The sequence below is a fragment of the Otolemur garnettii genome, unplaced genomic scaffold, assembly GCF_000181295.1.
Source record: "Otolemur garnettii isolate 467f Iridium unplaced genomic scaffold, OtoGar3 scaffold00012, whole genome shotgun sequence".
Lineage (NCBI taxonomy): Eukaryota > Metazoa > Chordata > Mammalia > Primates > Galagidae > Otolemur > Otolemur garnettii.
In genome coordinates, this window is record NW_003852407.1 from 24,820,261 (window position 1) to 24,838,681 (window position 18,421).

The 18,421-nt window shown below is 35.7% G+C and overlaps 1 protein-coding gene across 3 annotated transcripts in view; it reads right to left on the reverse strand.

Moving 5' to 3' along the window:
- PSMA8 (proteasome subunit alpha 8) overlaps positions 1-18,421 on the reverse strand; it is a 59,978-nt gene that overhangs the window by 25,657 nt on the left and 15,900 nt on the right. The window contains exons 2-3 of one of the 3 annotated variants that reach the window (XM_012802036.2): positions 9,222-9,348; positions 1,836-1,960 (exon numbers count right to left, since the gene is read on the reverse strand). In XM_012802036.2, the coding sequence (XP_012657490.1) occupies positions 1,836-1,960; positions 9,222-9,348 (252 nt within the window). Of the gene's footprint in view, positions 1-1,835; positions 1,979-9,221; positions 9,349-18,421 lie in introns of all 3 variants that reach the window. The other 2 variants (XM_012802037.1, XM_012802035.1) reach the window with 2 other exon arrangements.

The window sequence follows — 18,421 nt, forward strand, 5'->3', positions numbered from 1 at the left end:
GAAAAGATAGTTTATACCAGGAGAAATAAAAATAGAAAACCAACATGTAGAAAAAAATTCAACTTTATTGCTAATTATAAAATACAAATTAAAACAACTATTTATACTACTATGTGAGACTTCTTTGCAAAATAAAAGAAAAATGAAAAACCCTATGTTGATGATTCTTTTGGGATACATTTACGCATTTCTAGTTGTACAAAAAAAATTGGTTCAATCTTTCTAAGAAGCAATTTAGCTACATATAGTCTCAAAACCAATTATAATCTTTAATCTAGTAATCCCATACTAAAAATTAATTTAACAACATAATTCAAAAAATAAAAACAGAAGCTGTGACAAAGATAGAGGAATATTAGATTTGCTGAAAGAGAAAAAAAGAAAAAAAGAAACTGGAAACAATGTAACTAAATTATCTGGTAGAAACAATATAGTAAGAGTCATTAAGAATGACTATAAAGACAATATTGCCATATATAAAGTACATAAAAGTGAAAAATAATAAATGTATATAAAGTGATTATATTTAATATTAAGCCATGTATCTATGCAGGGATTGAGAAGAAATCATATTTCAACTTGATCAGTTATGTTTAGGTTTTGCCTCAGTCTACTTTGTGCCGCTATATCAGAATACCTGGTATACCAGAATAGCAATTTTCAGAATACCTGAAACTGGGTAATTTATTAATATAATAACAGAGATTCATTTCTTATAGTTAGAGAGGTTGGAAAGTCCAAGGTCAAGAAGCTCACATCTAGCCAGGACTTTCTTGGCTGTGTCATCCCACGGTGGCAGATGAAAGGGCAGGAGAGTATAAGGGAGAACAAGAGACTGAACTTGCAGCCTCAAGCCCTTTAATAATCAGTATTAATCCATTCACAAGGGTAGATCTCTCATGACCTAAACATCTCCCATTAAGCCCCACTTCTCACCAGTAAGACATTAGGGATTAAGTTTCCAGCACATGCTTTTGGGGGATATATGCAAGTCATAGGAGATTTGTAGGTAAAAGAATAATGGCTATATCTTTGGAAAACATTTAAAGAATTGTTCCCCAATTTTACCTTCTTAAAGGTAAAAATATCCTTATAAGATTAGACTTATTGGCTTGGTGCAGTGGCTCATGTCTGCAACCTCAGCACTTCAGGAAACCTAGGCATTAGGGAATGCTTGAGTCCAGAAAAGAAGGTCAAGACCATCTTGGGCAACACTGCAAGACCATGTCTCTACAAAAAGTAAATTAAAACAAAATCAGCTGAACATGGTGGTGTGCATATGTAGTTAGTCCCTGCCACTCAGGAAGCTGAGCAAGGAAGATCACTTGAGTTTAGGAGTTGGAGGCTGCAGTGAGCTGTGATCATGCCACTGCACTCTAGCCCAGAGAATAGAGCAAGACTCTGTCTCAAAAGAAATGAAAAAAAAAAAAAATAGATTTGTCCTACTGTTCTTTTAAATTTGAATAAAATTCCCAGAATTAATACTGGTTGGGATTTCTAATAGTTTTACCAATGTTTCCCACTGGAATAAGAGTGTCAGTATAAAATAAGTGTGAGAAATAATAAGGAATTTAATAGATTTAATAGACTAAGTAAATAACTGTAGACTACTGGGACAGGACAAGTAATGATGAAAAATGAGAAAATCTGAAGAAGTCTATGAGAATAGGAGCTTACCTGCTTCAAAGTTGCTATGAAGCGAGTTATATATTCCACAGTAACTGGGTCCTCCACTGTCAGCTTATGGCTCTGACACTCCACACGAGCTCTGTTTATCACTACTCTGGCATCAGCAGTCAGTCCTATAAAAATAGTCTATGAGAATAGGAGCTTACCTGCTTCAAAGTTGCTATGAAGCGAGTTATATATTCCACAGTAACTGGGTCCTCCACTGTCAGCTTATGGCTCTGACACTCCACACGAGCTCTGTTTATCACTACTCTGGCATCAGCAGTCAGTCCTATAAAAATAATAAAAACTTTACAAAAATATATTTTTGATACCTTTTCCTTTGTCAAATGGGTTTTAGCCACCATGAAATCTTTCTTATAAAATTTCTTTTTCCTCAATATATGCTCATTATAAAGGATTTGTAAAATGAAGTGTCACCTGTCCAACCTTCTGATTTATTCTCTTTAAAACTTAATTTGATGCATTCTTATTTAGTTTATAAAGAAAATGATTTTCAGGAATAATTAAACACTAATAATAAGCTGGACTTCTTATGAAAACAGAATCAGTATTACTTCATTATCAAACATGTATCATTGAAATTCAAACTGCATTCGACATGACCATGACATGTCTCTTCTCAGTTTTTTTGTCTAAAAAACGAAGTGTTTGAAAATCAAGACTGTTAATAAAAGGAAAACACTTGACATCACTTTGTAATACAGCATGGTGTAACAGCATGGATAACAGCATGGTGTTAATCCTTAACACTTCTGTAAGAAAACAATGTGTTTCTATCAAAAGAGTAATACACTGACCACAAACTTTAACTTTTGGAATGGTCGAAAACACTTCTACTAAGGACTTCTTTTGCATTTGATTTTTCTATGGCTATATTGTTTCCCTATTGCCTTACTACTATCTAAATTGCAAATAAAATTCATTCACAAAATTTTGGAATTGTAGCTATTTCTCACAAACATCAGTCTTTTGTAGTAAGAAAATCTTTGTTCCCCCGAAATACCATTTCTACTGTTTATACAAACCTAGAAGAATCTTCAGTCCCTGAAGACAGTTAATGTGAATATACCACTGTTAACAATCACTCAGACACTCATGGGTTGAGTAGGAATTGCGATCAGATGTTCAGTTAAAGGAAGAGAAAGTGATTCTCTTCTCTTTGCAAATATCATGAATAAGAAATGGCAAGAGACTGACTTAGTTTATCCCACAGATTAAAACTCTACTCAGAAATATGATCAGATAGAAATTTCCAAGCTTTTCCCCTTTACAATGTGCATGTGATCCAAGCCTGAAGAAACATTACAGTAACATAGAAATGTATTCACATATTCTGATACGTGTTTACTATAAAATATTCTAACAGAGAATAAAAGCTACCATATTATTTCAAAGTTTAAAAACATAACTATATTACTCATATTCTTCTATAACTCATTTTAAATCTATATACTATAGATAATTCTCTTGTATTAATACATACAGATTGTTCATACAGCAGCCCAATTTCTGCTGCTATAATTAAACTCAATCCTGTGTTAATCATATTAATGTACACATGAGGGTAGAGCCATCATTACCACATGAACAAAGGCAGAGGCATTAACTTTTGGGGGTGCAGTTAAACCATAGCACAGATCCTACCATCTCTTTTAAAACTGCCACTAAATAATAATAATAGTGATAGGATAGTAGCAGCAGTAACAGCAATAGTAGTATTCATTTAACATTCATATACGTTAGATACAATTTCAATGCTTCATATGTATTAACTCTATTAATTATTTTAACAATAAGGCACTTATTCAGATGAGTAAACTGAGGTAAGGATCAGTTAAGTACTTTGCCCATAGTCATAGGTGTAGTAGGTTAATGAAGTCTGTCTTATAGTCCACTGGAGGTGACTCCAGAGCCTGTATTTTTAAGTTATTGTATGGACATACCACAATTTATAGACCAATTCTCTACAACAGACACTTAAATATTTACTAATTACAAAAACCAATTAACATCAGAAAAAAAAATATTTGTAAATGTTTATTTTACTTTGCCAGAAAAGATACATATTGTTTTTTATATTAAAAATAGTCAGAAAGGTGTATGTATGTATCAGAAGTTAAAGAAGTCCATGTCTTTTATATTAAAATAATTCCTCTTTTCCCTATTTTATTTTAATGTGGTAAAATATAAAGTATCCATTTTAATCATGTTTAAGTGTACATTTCAGTGCCATTAAGTACATTTACACTGTGTAACCATCACCACCATCCATCTCTTGAACATTTCATCTTACAAAACTGAAACTCAATCTCCATTCTCCACTGCCCTTCAGTCCCTAGAAAGTGCCACTCTGCTCCTCATCTCTATAAAGATGACTGCTCTAGTTCATAAAGTGGAATTATCATACAGTATTTGTCCTATGGTGACTGGGACAAAGGTTCATACACGTTGTAGAAAGTGTTCGAATTTTCTTCCTTTTTAAAGAAGAATTATGATCTTTTATATGTACAGACCTCATTTTCTTTTTTCATTCATCCGTCAATGCACATTTGGGTTGCTTCTACCTTTTGACTATTGTGAATAATGCTGTTATGAGCATAGCCAAAATGTTGCAGGAAGATGAGGCCCATGGGGGTAAAAGAGCACCCAAACACCACGTTCATAAGAGGAAGGGCTTTATTCATCGGCCGGGAGCTTACGGCATAGAAAGCCGTTCCAAATGGCCGCCCTCCCCTACTGGCTTGGTCTTTCTCTTTTTATTGACAGTCAAAAAGTTCCATCCCACAAGTACCCTTTTCAATGGCCAGTTTGAATCAAGTGGGAGATGCTAGTCCAGCCCCTACAGAACCACAGGATTTCACAGAACTTGGAAATTTCCAGGTCAGGAAGTCAAGCCTACAAATTCCCAAGAGCTGAGTCATCATGGAGAGGACCCCACAGGTGCATCCCTGTGGTCTCCCAGAGAAGACCTGCTCTCCCAGATACCCTTCTCGGGTATCCTCTCTCAATATCAATATCTATTAAAAGTCTCTATTTTCAATTCTTTTGATATATACAGAATGCTACACTATATGTAATTCTATGGTCAGTTTTTTTGAGGAGTTGTCCTACACTTTTCTATAGTGACTGCACCATTTTACATTCTCACCAATAATGCATGAGGATTCCAATTTGTCCACACTTTTGCCAATACTTCGCTTTATTGAATTTTCTTGTTTGGTTGATAATAGCTATACTAATAAGTGTGCAGTGGCATATCACTGTAGCTTTGATTTGCATTTCCCTAATTATTAGTGTTCTATGGTGAGCAGGTCTATGCAAACTGACACCCAAAGGCTGTCTTAGAAGAAGAGGAAGAACAAGAGGAGGGGAAAGGATTTATGTGTGGCACGTTAGGGCTCCCAATAATAAATCCATTTTCTCTGACAGAAACATTTAAATAAAGACTTACAAACAGAAGCCAAGTCCTAGTTGGTAGAGAGATAGTGGATCCCCACTCTACTATACCCCAGACCAAGCACTTAAATACCAAAGGGAAGGAATGAGTAGAACAACTTGACTGATCTTTTCCAGATGTTTCCAGTATAAAAAGATGTTTTATACTTGTTTATAAAAACATCAAGGTTGTTTGGATATAAGGGCAGGATTTAAAGCAAGTAAGTGAAACCAGAAATATGAGAAGCATTCCCAGAACTGGGTTTAATCAGAAGTCTACATAGCTGATGAACATCCAAGATGGAGTTGCTTTAGCCTCCACGATTAGTGATGCTGATCATATTGTCTTTCCAACACTATTTGTGATTACTGGTCATTGATGTTATTGTAAATAGAATTGTTTTTCTTAATTTCCTTTTCTGATTGTTCATTGTTAGTGCATAAAAATATAACTGATTTTTGGGTGCTGATTTTGTACCTTATAACTTTCTTCAACTTATTACTTTTAACAATTTTTTGTGGAAGTTTTTAGTTTTCTTTGTGTAAGATTATGTTATCTGTGACCATACATAATTTTTTTTCCTTCCCAATTTAGATGTCTTTTATTTCTTTTTCTGGCCTAATTACTCTGGGTAAGACTTTCATTACTATATTCTACAGCAATGGAAAAATTGAATATCCTTATCTTCTTCCTGATTCTAGAGAAAAAGCTTTCAGTCTTTACCACTGAGTGAGTATAAAGTTAGCTGTAAGTTTTTCACATATAGCCTTAATTATATTGAGGTAATATTCTTTTTCTTTTTTCTTTTAGAGACAGAGTCTCATTTTGTTGCCCTCAGTAGAGTGCTGTGGCGTCACAGGTCACAGCAACCTCCAGCTCTTGGGCTTAGGCGATTCTCTTGCCTCAGCCTCCCGAATAGCTGGGACTACAGGCACCTGCTACAACACCCGGCTATTTTTTTGTTGCAGTTTGGCTGGGGCCGGGTTTGAAACTGCCACCCTCAGTATATGCGGCCGGCGCCCTACTCACTGAGCCACAGATGCCACCCTTGAGGTAATATTCTATTTCTAGTTTGCTGCATATCATTATCAAGAGTGTCAAATGTTGTGAAATTCACTATTCTGTATCAATTTAAATAGCCATGTAGTTTTCTTCTTCATTCTGTTAATGTGGTGTATTACAATAATTGATCTTCATATGTTAACTATCCTCGTTTTCTAGCAATATGTTCCACTTGATTATGAAGATCAGTTGCATGATACTTTTAATACTCTGAATACAGTTTGCTAGTTATTTTAGTTTTTTTCTTTATTAAATCTTAAATGTGCACATTAATGCCTTATGGGGTATAATGTGCTGATTTGATATACAATGTGGAATGCTTACATCAAACTGATTAACATAACCATCACCTTACTTACTTATTTGTTGTGGTATGACATTTATACTTTGCTAGTATTTTAGTTGGGAGTTTTACATCACTGCATGTAAAGGATATTGCTCTATAGTTTTCTGTAGTGCCATTAATTGATTTTGGCATTGTGGTAATGCTGGCTTCATAGAATCAATTTGGAAGTGTTCACGCCTTAATTTTTTGTAAGAGTTTGAGAAGGACTGATGTTAATTCTTCTTTAAAATGTTTAGTAGAATTCACCTATGAAGCATTTAACTACTGAACTTTTCTTTTCTGGGATTTTTTTTTTTTTTAGAGACAGAGTCTCACTTTGCCATCCTTGGTAGAGTGCCATGGCATCACAGCTCATAGCAACCTCCAGCTCTTGGGCTTAGGCATTTCTCTTGCCTCGGCCTCCCAAGTAGCTGGACTACAGGCACCTGCCACAATACTCGGCTATTTTTTATTGCAGTTTGGCCAGGGCCAGGTTTGAACTCGCCACCCTCAGTATATGGGGCTGGTGCCCTACTCACTGAGCCACAGGTGCTGCCTGGGATGTTTTTGATAACTGATTCAATGTTTTATTGTATCTGTTCAGATTTTTGGTATCTGATTGAATAAGGCAATTTGTGTGTTTCAAGGAATTTTGTTGGTGCACATTATTCATTGGCTATAATGCCCTTTTTCATCTCTCCATTTTAATTGATTCTACTCTTTTCTTCTTAGTCAATCCAGTTAAAGGTGTGTCAAGTTTGTTGATTTTTCCAAAACCAACTTGGTTTTATTAATTTTCTCTATCATTTTTCTATACGGCAATGTGATATCTTTTTTAAGATAGTAGGCTAGGCCAGGCACAGTGGCTCATGCCTGTAATCCTAGCACTCTGGGAGGCCGAGGCAGGTGGACTGCTTGAGCTCATGACTTTGAAACCAGGCTGAGCCAAGAGCAAGACCCCATCTCTACTAAAAATAGAAAAAACTAGTCAGGCATAGTGGTGCACACCTGTAGTCTCATCTACTGGGAAGGCTAAAGCAAGAGGACTGCTCAAGTCTAGGAGTTTGAGGTTGCTGTGAGCCATGATGCCATAGCACTCTACACAAGGTGACAGAATGAGATTCTGTCTAACGCACACATACAAAAAAGCAGTATGACAAAGACTATTCTGTGCTGAATGAGGTTTTTGTTATTTTTTTTTTTAAGAAGTAGGATCTTACTGTGTTGCCCAGAATGAATTTAAACTCTTGACCTCAAGTGATCCTCTTGCTGCAGCCTCCTGAGTGGCTGTGACTACACTCATGCCCTATTGTACCAGCTGGATTGAGGTTTTTAAGCTATAATATAAAATTCTATTTTAAAAAATATAATTATAAAATGAACAAAAGATGAAATGAGACATGTTTTATTCACTGTACAGCGGCAAATAAGCATCTATAAATGTGTCCAACATAATTATCCAGGAAGAAACGTAAATTAAAGCCACCTACGTATCACTAGATATCATTAAAATAAAAAATAGTAACAACAGCAAATGCTACTGAAGATCCAGAGAAAATGAATTGCTTAGACACTTCTAGCTAAAATTTAAAATAGTATAGCCACTCTGGAATACAATTTGGCAGTGTTTCATATGGATTACCATACAATCCAGCAAATGCACTCCTAGAAACCTATTCTAGAGAGAGGAAATCCTATATTCAAAAAAACTTTTACACAAATGCTTATAGCAGCTTTGTATGTAATAGCCAAAAGCTGGAAATAACCCAGATATCCTTCAGTGGGAGAGTTAACAAACTATGGTGCATTCATACACTGGAATACTATTCAGTAATAAAAAAAAAGTACTGTTGATCCAAGCAATAATTTGGATAAATTATAAGGGACTTACACTGAATTCTTAAAAAGGACATTCTGAAAAAGGTTATATATCATATGAATTTATCCATATAACAGTCTCAAAATGACAAAGTTAAAGACATGGAGAATAGATAGTAGTTTCCAGAGATTAAAGATGGAAAGAAAGGAATGTCATCTCTACCTTAATTGTAGAGATGGTTGCATGAAACTACACATGAGATAACCATGCAAATGGTAATGAGGTCTTCAGTTTATGGCTACCATTGTTTTTCCAGGTCTCTGTGACCCTATCTTTTTCCTCCCCAGAACCCCCTCAGATATGGTCATGGAAAACCATTGAAATGACTAAAGAGGCTAAACTCTGTAGCAAGAAGTGAAATGTAACACAAAGTTAAATCAATTCAAATAGAGACACAGGCGTGAATATATGTAAAACTGGTAAAATCCGAATTAACTCTTTGTTCTTTATGAATGGCAATTTACTGGTTTTGAAGATGTTAACATTGGGAAAGATTTAGTAAAAGCAGACTTCCCTGTGTTTTTGGTAACTTCTGCCTCTATATTTGAAAATAAAAAGTTTTTAAAAGAAAACAGCTACCCAAAGTTTTAAGGTGATGCATTAATAATATATATCTTTTAACATTTATGCTTTAGCAAAGCTCATCATCAGATATCCTGGTTTACAAAGTTGAGATTTTTCTTTAAAAATACATGGTACATTGTTTTTAGTAATAAATAAAGTATAACTACATGTTATATTAATTTGACACAATGCAGTACTGAGGCCAATTGTGTTGCCCAACTGCACTAAGGCGCAATGCATCATCATCATACATCCATAAGTACCTGCAAAAGCCATGCACACGTGGTCATCAAGGGCACAAATTTTCCTCACAGTTCTTTCATCTTGAAGTTTGGCAACAGATTTTTTTTCTACCCCAAGCACAACTATATTGGTACCTCGAATTCCAACCTGCAAATTCATTTAAGAAAAGACAATCGGTTGTCAGTTATAAGTATACAATCAAGTTATTCTAATTAACAGCTTTGGGATCAAGGCTTATTCATCAACAGTCAATAAAAATGAGAAAAGCAGACATCTAGGTAACAGCTGCATAGGTATAGGCATAGTGAAAGTTTATTTTCCAAAGTCAAAGCAAGAAAGACGAATGGGTAGAAATTGCCAAGAAAATACCGATTCTGAAACTACATGAGTATTCTAATTTCACACAATACATCTGAAAAAGTGCCATCTAGAAACATTAAGTCCTCACTTTATGTTGTTGATAGATTCTTGGAAACTGGCTATAGGTGAAATGACATATAACAAAATCAATTTTACCATAGGCTAATTGATATAAATAAGAGTTAAGTTCCTGTGAAATATTTCTGGTCAGAAAAACATCACCAAACTTCTAAATAAAGACCCCAAATGCTTCTAATATTTAGACTGAAATAATCAGGTAATGTGATGCCTCTAGATTTGTTCAGTTGTTGAGGATTACTTTGGCTATTTAAGCTTTTTCAAAATTCTGTATGAAATTTAAGATTGCTTTTTCTAATTCTGAGGACAATGATGTTGGTATTTTGATGGGAATTGCACTGAATCTGTAAATCATTTTGGCAGTACAGGTATTTAAGCATCATTAATTCTTCTAATCCATCAGCATGAGTTGTCAAAAGCCCAAACAAAGAGGGATTTTTGAGAACAGCAAGAAAAAAGTGATTTGTCATATACAAGGGAAGCCTCACAAAACTAGCAGTGTATTTGTTAATAGGACCGTTGCAAAACTGAGATGATAGACTCAAAGTGCCAAAAGAGAAAAATAAAAACCCGGTAAGCCAAGACTGCTATACCCTTCAGAAACGAAGCAGAGAAAAAAGACTCAGACAAACAAACGCTGTGGGAGTTCATCACCACTAGATATACTCATGGAAATGCTAAATGGAATTCCTGAAGTTGAAATGAAAAGATGCTAACTAATAACATCAAAACACATGAAAATTTAAAATTCACTGTATAGATAGGAATGTAGTGAAATTCAGAATACTTTACTATTGTGGTATCACTATTAACTATAGTATAAAAAAGACGAAAGTGCAAAAAATAACTATAGTTACAATAATTTGTTTAGATATATAAAAGTTGTAAATTGTGACATAAATAACATAAGATGAGGATGAGGAAGAGAAGTAAAAGTATAGAGTTTTTACGCTCAGCACCTATGGCACAGTGGTTACAGCGGCAGCCACATACACAGAGGGTTGTGGGTTTAAACCTGGCCCAGGCCAGGTAAACAACTGTAACAAAAAAATAGCCAGGCATTTTGGCAGGTGCCTGTAGTCCTAATTACTTGGGAGGCTGAGGCAAGAGAACTGCTTAAGCACAAGAGTTTGAGGTTGCTGTGAGTTGTGACACCATAGCACTCTACTGAGGTTGACATAGTGAGGCTGTCTCCGAAAAAAAAAAAAAAGTATAGACTTTTCATATGTGGTTGAAATTAAGTATTTATCAGTATAAAACAGAGTAAGATGTTTTATATAAGCCTTATGATAACCACAAAGAGAAAAACTTATGGGAGATAACACACAAAAAATCAAAATATACCATTAAAAATATCATGAAATCATAAAGGAACACAGTGAGGAAGAAAGGAACTACAAAATGTTCAGAAAATAATTAAAATAGCAATAGTCCTTACTTACCTACAATTAAGTTTTAAATCCATTAAATTCTCCAATCAAAAGACAAGTGATTGAATGAATGAACTAAAAAACCAAAACAAAACCAAGATTCAACTATATACTATTTATAAGAGACTCACTTGAACTTTAAGGGCACAAACTCAATGGATGGGAAAAAAATCCATGTAAATAACATGGTAAACAGACTAAGAATGGCTATACTTAAACAAGGCAAAATAGACTAAATAAAAAAAATGCCACAATAGTCAAAGAAGGTCTTTGATAAATGGATCAATTCATCAAACACATACAACAATTATAAACATATGAGTACCTAACATTAAAGCCCCTAAATATCTAAAGCAAATACTGTATTAGCAGAACTCAGGGGAGAAACAGACTGAAAACACAATAGTAAAAAACTTTAATGCCCCACTTTCAACAATGGATGGATGATGTAGGAAGAAAAACCAATAAGGAAACAGTGGATTTGAATAACACTGTAGACCAAATGGATCTGACAGACTTACACAGAATATTCTGTCCAAAAGCAGAATCTTTTCAAGTATGCACAAAACTGAAAGGTTCCAGACCCAAAGATAAAATCATTCCAAGATGCAAGGAAGACGGAGATCCCATTCATGCAATTAAAGTGGCTTTTATTCCACCTGGAGTGCAGGTGGGGTGAGATTCCTGATTAGGGAGAAATCTACACATGGGCTATGACGGATAGGGATTTAAAGGGTGAGGGCAGCCAGGATTGGTGGCATTCCTATTTCCTGGGAGGGACATGAGTTTCACCCTTCCTGGAAGGGCCATGAACCTGACCCTGCCTGGGTGGGGGAAGTTTATTTGGGCAGGTATACCTGATTCTATCAAAAACATTCACTAGGATACCTCATATGTTAGGTCACAAAACAAATCTTAACTTTAGCAAGACTGTAGTCATAGCAAGTATCTATTTTGATCACAATGCTATGAAACTGGAAATCAGTAACAGGAAAAATATTGGAAAATTTCCAAATATCTAGAAACTAAATACACTCCTGAAAAACTAAAGTATCAAAGAAAGAATTAAAAGGGAATAATAAAAATCATGGGACAAATGAAAAAAGGAATATCAAATCCTATGAGATGCAACAAAATGAGTTCAAAGAGTAAACTAACAACAAATGTCTACATTTAAGAAAGAAAGAATAGGGGTGGTGCCCGTGCCTCAAAGGAGTAAAGCGCCGGCCCCATATGCTGGGGGTGGTGGGTTCATACCCAGCCCCGGACAAAAACTGCAAAAAAAAAAAAAAAAAAAAGAAAGAAAGAAAGAATAGATAAACAATGTAAACACCTCAAAAAGGTAGAAAAAGACAAATTAAGCCTAATTTTAACAGAAGGAAGGAAATAAAGATCAAATCAGAAAAACATAGAGGTGAGAAAAACATAAAAATAACAATCAAATTAAAAGCTAGTTTGTTTTGGAAAGATAAAAATCAACAAATCTTTAGTTAGACTAGGAAGTAAGAAGATTCAATGAAAGTACAATTGACCTTTGTACAAGGGAGGGCTACAGGTAGTTGAAAATCCACATTATAACTACTGACTCCCCCAAAACTTAAATATTAATACCTTACCTGTTAACCAGAAGACAGATAACTTGTAGTTGATTAAGACATACTTTATATATTGATATGTATTATATACTGTATTCTAACAATAACATAAGCTAGAGAAAAAGAAAAGTTACTGACGGTCTGGGTCTGATAGCTCACATCTGTAATCCTAGAACTCTGGGAGGCCAAGGCAGGTGGATTGCTTGAGGTTATGAATTTCAAACCATCATGAACAAAAATGAGACAATGTCTTTACCCAAAATAGAAAAACTAGCTGTGCATGTGGCAGGTGCCTGTAGTCCCAGCTACTTAAGAAGCTGATGCAGGAGGATCACTTGAGCCCAAGGGTTTGAGGTTGCTGTGAGCTATGATCACACCATAGCACTCTACCCAGGGTGACAGAGTGAGATTCTGTCTCAAAAAAGAAAAAGAAAAAGAAAATCATAAGGAAGAGAAAATATATTTACTATTTATTAAGTGAAAATAGAATACCATAAAGTTTTTGAGTAGCTGAGGAAGAGGAAGCAGGAGAGACAGACATACTTGGTATAACTTTTATTGAAAAAAAATCAGTGTATAAGTGAATTTGTACAGTTCATAAATATGTTGTTCAAGAGTTAACTGTATAAATGAAGTAGGAGACAATAAAACTGATACCAGAGAAAATACAAAGAATCATAAAATATTATTAGTAATAGTGATGTAGTATTAAATTGTATAACTTAGAAGAAATGAATAAGTTCATAGAAACATAATCCTACCAAAATGAAATCATGAAGAAACAAAAAATCTGAACAGAACAATAAGAGTAAGGAAACTCACTCAGTAAGGCAGCACTCACAAGAAGTCCAGGACCTAATGGCTTCACTGGTGAATTTTACCAAACATTTAAAGAAACTAAATTCCTCCAAAAAATTGGAGAGGATGAATCCCTTCTGAACTCAAGCCAGACTAGTGCACTCTATGAAAAGGATGGCAAGATAATATTCCTGATGAACACAGATGTAAAAATCCTCAATAAAATACTAGTAAAAGGACACTGAAAGGATAATATATCATTATCATCTGGGATTTATCTCTGGAATGCAAGGGGGATTCAATTTATGCAAATCAATACATGTGATACAACATATCAACAGAATGAAAAAAAATCACACCAATTGAAACAAAAATAAAGCATTTGACAAAATTCACCCTTATTTCATGATAAAAACTTAATAATGTGTATAGAATTAATGTACCTTAATACAGTAAAAGCCATGTATGATAAGCCCACAGTTAACATCATACTCAATAGCGAATAGCTAAAAGCTTTTGTATTTAAGATTAGGAATAAGATTAAGATGGCGATTCTCATGACATCTAGTCAATATAGTACTAGAAGTCCTAGCCAGAGCAATGAGGCAAGAAAAAGAAATAAAAGGCCTCCAACTTCACAAGGAAAACAGTAGCTGGGTGTGGTGCCTCACACCTGTAATCCTAGCACATGAGGTGGGTAGATTGCTTGAGCCCAGGAGTTTGAGACGAGCCTCAGCAAAGGCGAGACTCCCATCTCTACTAAAAATAGAAAAACTGAGGCAAGAGGATTGCTTGAGCACAAGAGTTAGAGGCTGCTGTGAGCTATGACACCACAGCACTCTACCCAGGGTGACAGCTGAAGACTCTGTCTCAAAAAAAAAAAAAAAAAAGTAAAAAGTAAAATTATCTCCGTAATATGATATGATAATATGATCTTATATACAGAAAACCCTAAAGCAGCAGTTCTCAACCTATGGGTCACAACCCCTTTTTAACAATGAAAATACATTTGCAGCATTAGGAAAGTTGAGAACCACTGCTAAGAACATCATAAGGAAGTTTATAAACTTAGAGTAAATTCAGTTAAGTTGCAAGATATAAAATCAATGTATGTACAAATCAGTTGCCTTTCTATACCCTTATGATAAACTAATGAAAAAAGAAATTAAGAAAATGATCCCATTTACAAGAGCATTGAAAAATAAAATGAGGCTCGGCACCTGTAGCTCCAGCGGGTAGGGTGCCAGCCACATGCACTGGAGCTGGCGGGTTTGAATCCAGCCCAGGCCCGCTAAACAATGACAACTATAATCAAAAAATATCCAGGCATTGTGTCAGGCAACTGTACTTCCAGCTACTTGGGAGGCTGAGGTAAGAGGACCGCTTAAGCCCAAGAGTTTGAGGTTGCTGTGAGCTGCAACACTATAGCACTCTACCCAGAGTAACAGCTTGAGACTCTGTCTCCAAAAAATAAATAAATAAATAATAAAATGAAATATGTAACAATGTATTTAACCAGGGAGATGGAGATCTGTGCACTGAAAACTAAATATGTTGATATATTTGAAGACAACAGAAATAAATGGAAAGATATCCCATGTTGATAAATTCAAAGAACACTGTTAAAAAGTCCATACTATGCAAAGTGATGTACATATTCAATGTAATCTCTATCAAAATTTCAATGACATTTTTCACACACACACATAAAATCCTAAAATCCACATGGACCTCCAAGTGGGCTTAGGCAATTCTCTTGCCTCAGCCTCCCAAGTAGCTGGGACTACAGGCGCCTCAACGCCCAGCTATTTTTTGTGGCAGTTTGACTAGGGCTGGGTTTGAACCCATCACCTTCAGTATATGGGGCTGGTGCCCTACTGACTGAGCCACAGTACCACCTCACCAAAACAATGTTAAAGAAGATAAAAACTAGAGGCATCACAATACCCAATATCAAAATATTCTCCACAGCTATAGTAATCAAAATAGCTTGGCACTGGCACAAAAACAGACATGTAGAACAATGGAACAGAAGAGAAATTCAGAAACAGATCCATGCATTCACAATCAATTGATCTTTGATAGAGGTGCCAAAAACACATAATGAGGAAAGATAGTCTCTTAAATAGATGGTGCTGGGAAAAATGAATGTCCACATGCCAAAGAATGGAATAGAACCCTCACCTTATGTCATAACAAAATAGCTTAAAATGTATTAAAAAATTAAAAGAGGTGAAATTACAAAACTGTATGAAGAAAATGGGAAAAACTTTTTCTTTCAAGAACAAAGCATTTAATTAGGAAAGTCTGTTACAACAGGACTGCATTCATGAGCACCAGGCATTCAAACTACCTTTAGAGGTTGACGGATTCTGACCTGAGGTAGAGTAAACTAAGGAAGAGATGAGATAAAACAGAGAAGCTCTGGCTCAGCACCCGCAGCACAGTGGTTATGGTGCCAGCCACATGCACTGAGGCTGGCAGGTTTGAGCCTGGCCCTGGGCCAGCTAAACAACAATGACAACTGCAACAGGAAAATAGCTGGGTGTTGTGGTAGGTGCCTGTAGTCCCAGCTACTTGGGAAGCTGAGGCAAGAGAATCACTTAAGCCCAAGAGTTTGAGGTTGCTGTGAGCTGTGATGCACAGCACTCTACCAATTGTGGCACAGTGAGACTCTGTCTCCAAAAAAAAAAGCAGAGAAGTTTCTTGGAGACCCAAGCTATGAACCAAGTGTTAAATACACTTAGCAAAATCATGTTTTGTTTCTCTGAAAAGCAATCATTGTAGAATTTCAAAGTTTTCTTTATGTTTTTATGAGGCTATATCCTTTATCCTCAAGATTCCTTTAAGAGTCAAATCTGGATTCTTCACACATTTCTAATTGTGAACAATGCTCTCAAAAAACACCTTAATGAGAATGCAAAAAGATATTTGTATGTTACCAATCTGACAAATGGTTGACAACTAGAATCTACAGAGAACTCAAATTAATTAACAAAAAAAGAGCAAACAATCCCATATATCACTGGGCAAGAGACACAAATAGAACCTTCTCTGAAGAAGAAAGACGAATGGCCAAAAAACATGAAAAAATGCTCCTGGTCCTTAATCATCAGAGAAATGCAAATCAAAAACACCCAGAGATAGCACCTAACTCCAGTGAGAACAGTTCACATCACTAAGTCCCAAAGCTGCAGATAATGGCATGGATGTAGAGAGAAGGGAACACTCTTACCCTATTGTTGGGATTGCAAACTAATACAGCCTCTTTGGAAAGAAGTATGGAGAATCCTCAAAGAACTCAAAATAGACTTTCCATTTGATCCTGCAATCTCATTACTAGGCATCTACCCAAAAGAAAATAATTTTATTATTAAATAATAAATAAAATTATTATTTATTAAATAATAATTTGCACTAGATTGTTTATTGCAGCTCAATTTACAATTGCCAAGACGTGGAAACAACCCAAGTGCCTATCAAACCAAGAACAAATTAATGAACTGTTGTATATGTATATCATGGAATATTATTCACTATAAAAAGATGGAGACTTTATATCTTCTCTATTAACCTGGATAGAGTTGGAAAACGTTTTCTGTAGTAAAGTATCACAAGAATGGAAAAGCAAGTATACAATCTGCTCGATACTAATATAAAGCCAGTACAGAACTAATACATGCCCATACAAAGAGAAAATCTCCAATTTAATTCAAGTTGGGGAGAGGGGGGAAAGGAAGGCAAAAGGAGGGAGAGGGGAGGGGGATTGGTGTGCTCCCACCTAATGGGCACAATATGGCACATCTCCGGGTGCAGGACAACTATAACAATGATCCTACCTAACAAATGCAAACATTCGTTAATCATTTGTACCCTCATATTAACCTGAAATTTTACAAAATGCCGCAGTGCCTACTTTAAATTTCTTGGAATATTGTTGCCTAGATTGTTTATCACAGCTCAATTTACAAGATGTAAACAGTAGGAAATAGCGGTGTGCCAGAAAAGTGCGCCAATCATCTTGTTATATTTTAATCATATTTCTCAGTTTTTCTTCATCAACTTTTAGTCATATACTGAATTCTACTCCGATTTGTCTTCATTTGGCTGGCACTGGAAAAACTCTTCTAACCTATCTTCCCAATATATATTGCTAATGAAGTATGATCAATAGATAAGATGAGTGAATAACAGAATTTATTTCAGAAAGCAAAGGTACTGGGGAACTGAACAGGCTGAGAGACCCTTGGAGAACTCAATGGGAAGAGGAAGTAATTTTCTAGGAAGAGTGGGAGGAGCTGTATGAGATCAAAGTCCTAAAAGTAACTGGCTGTAAAGCAAATAGAAACCCTTCTGGCCCAGGTAAGTAACAGTGGGCTCCTGAGATGCTTGGGTAGAAGGAAATACTGGGCAGGTGAGCACTGACACTTGGGCAGGTGCCTGTTTGCTCTTTGAAGACTGAGAAGTGAGGACACTGAAGCATGAACCTTCAAACCAGCAGCAGGGGAGGAAAGGGTAGGGTTAGACTGCAGTTCATCTAAATGGTTTCTCATTTTTGAGATTCAGCTTTTTCTGGAGTCCCATTAAAGTCATTCAGTGTCTTTGGACAACTTATCCAATTCCTTCTATCAGTGGTCTTCTATGTCCTCATGAATGAAATAGCAATAGTAGTAGAAAACAGCGAGCACGGTAGGAATGGTATTATCATCATCATAATCATTACCATCATCACCAAGCAAAGCAATGAGACCAGGTAATTTATAAAGTCAAGACTGTCTGAGAAACAGTACCAGCATCTGCTTCTGATGAGTTCTTCAGAGCTACCAACTGAGGTGGAAGGCGAAAGAGGAGCAGACGTGTCACATGGTGAGAGAAGGAGAAAGAGGAGAAAAAACTTCTTGACACTGATCTGTACCTTGATTTTTTTGGATATGAGCCCCCAAAGCACAGATAACCAAA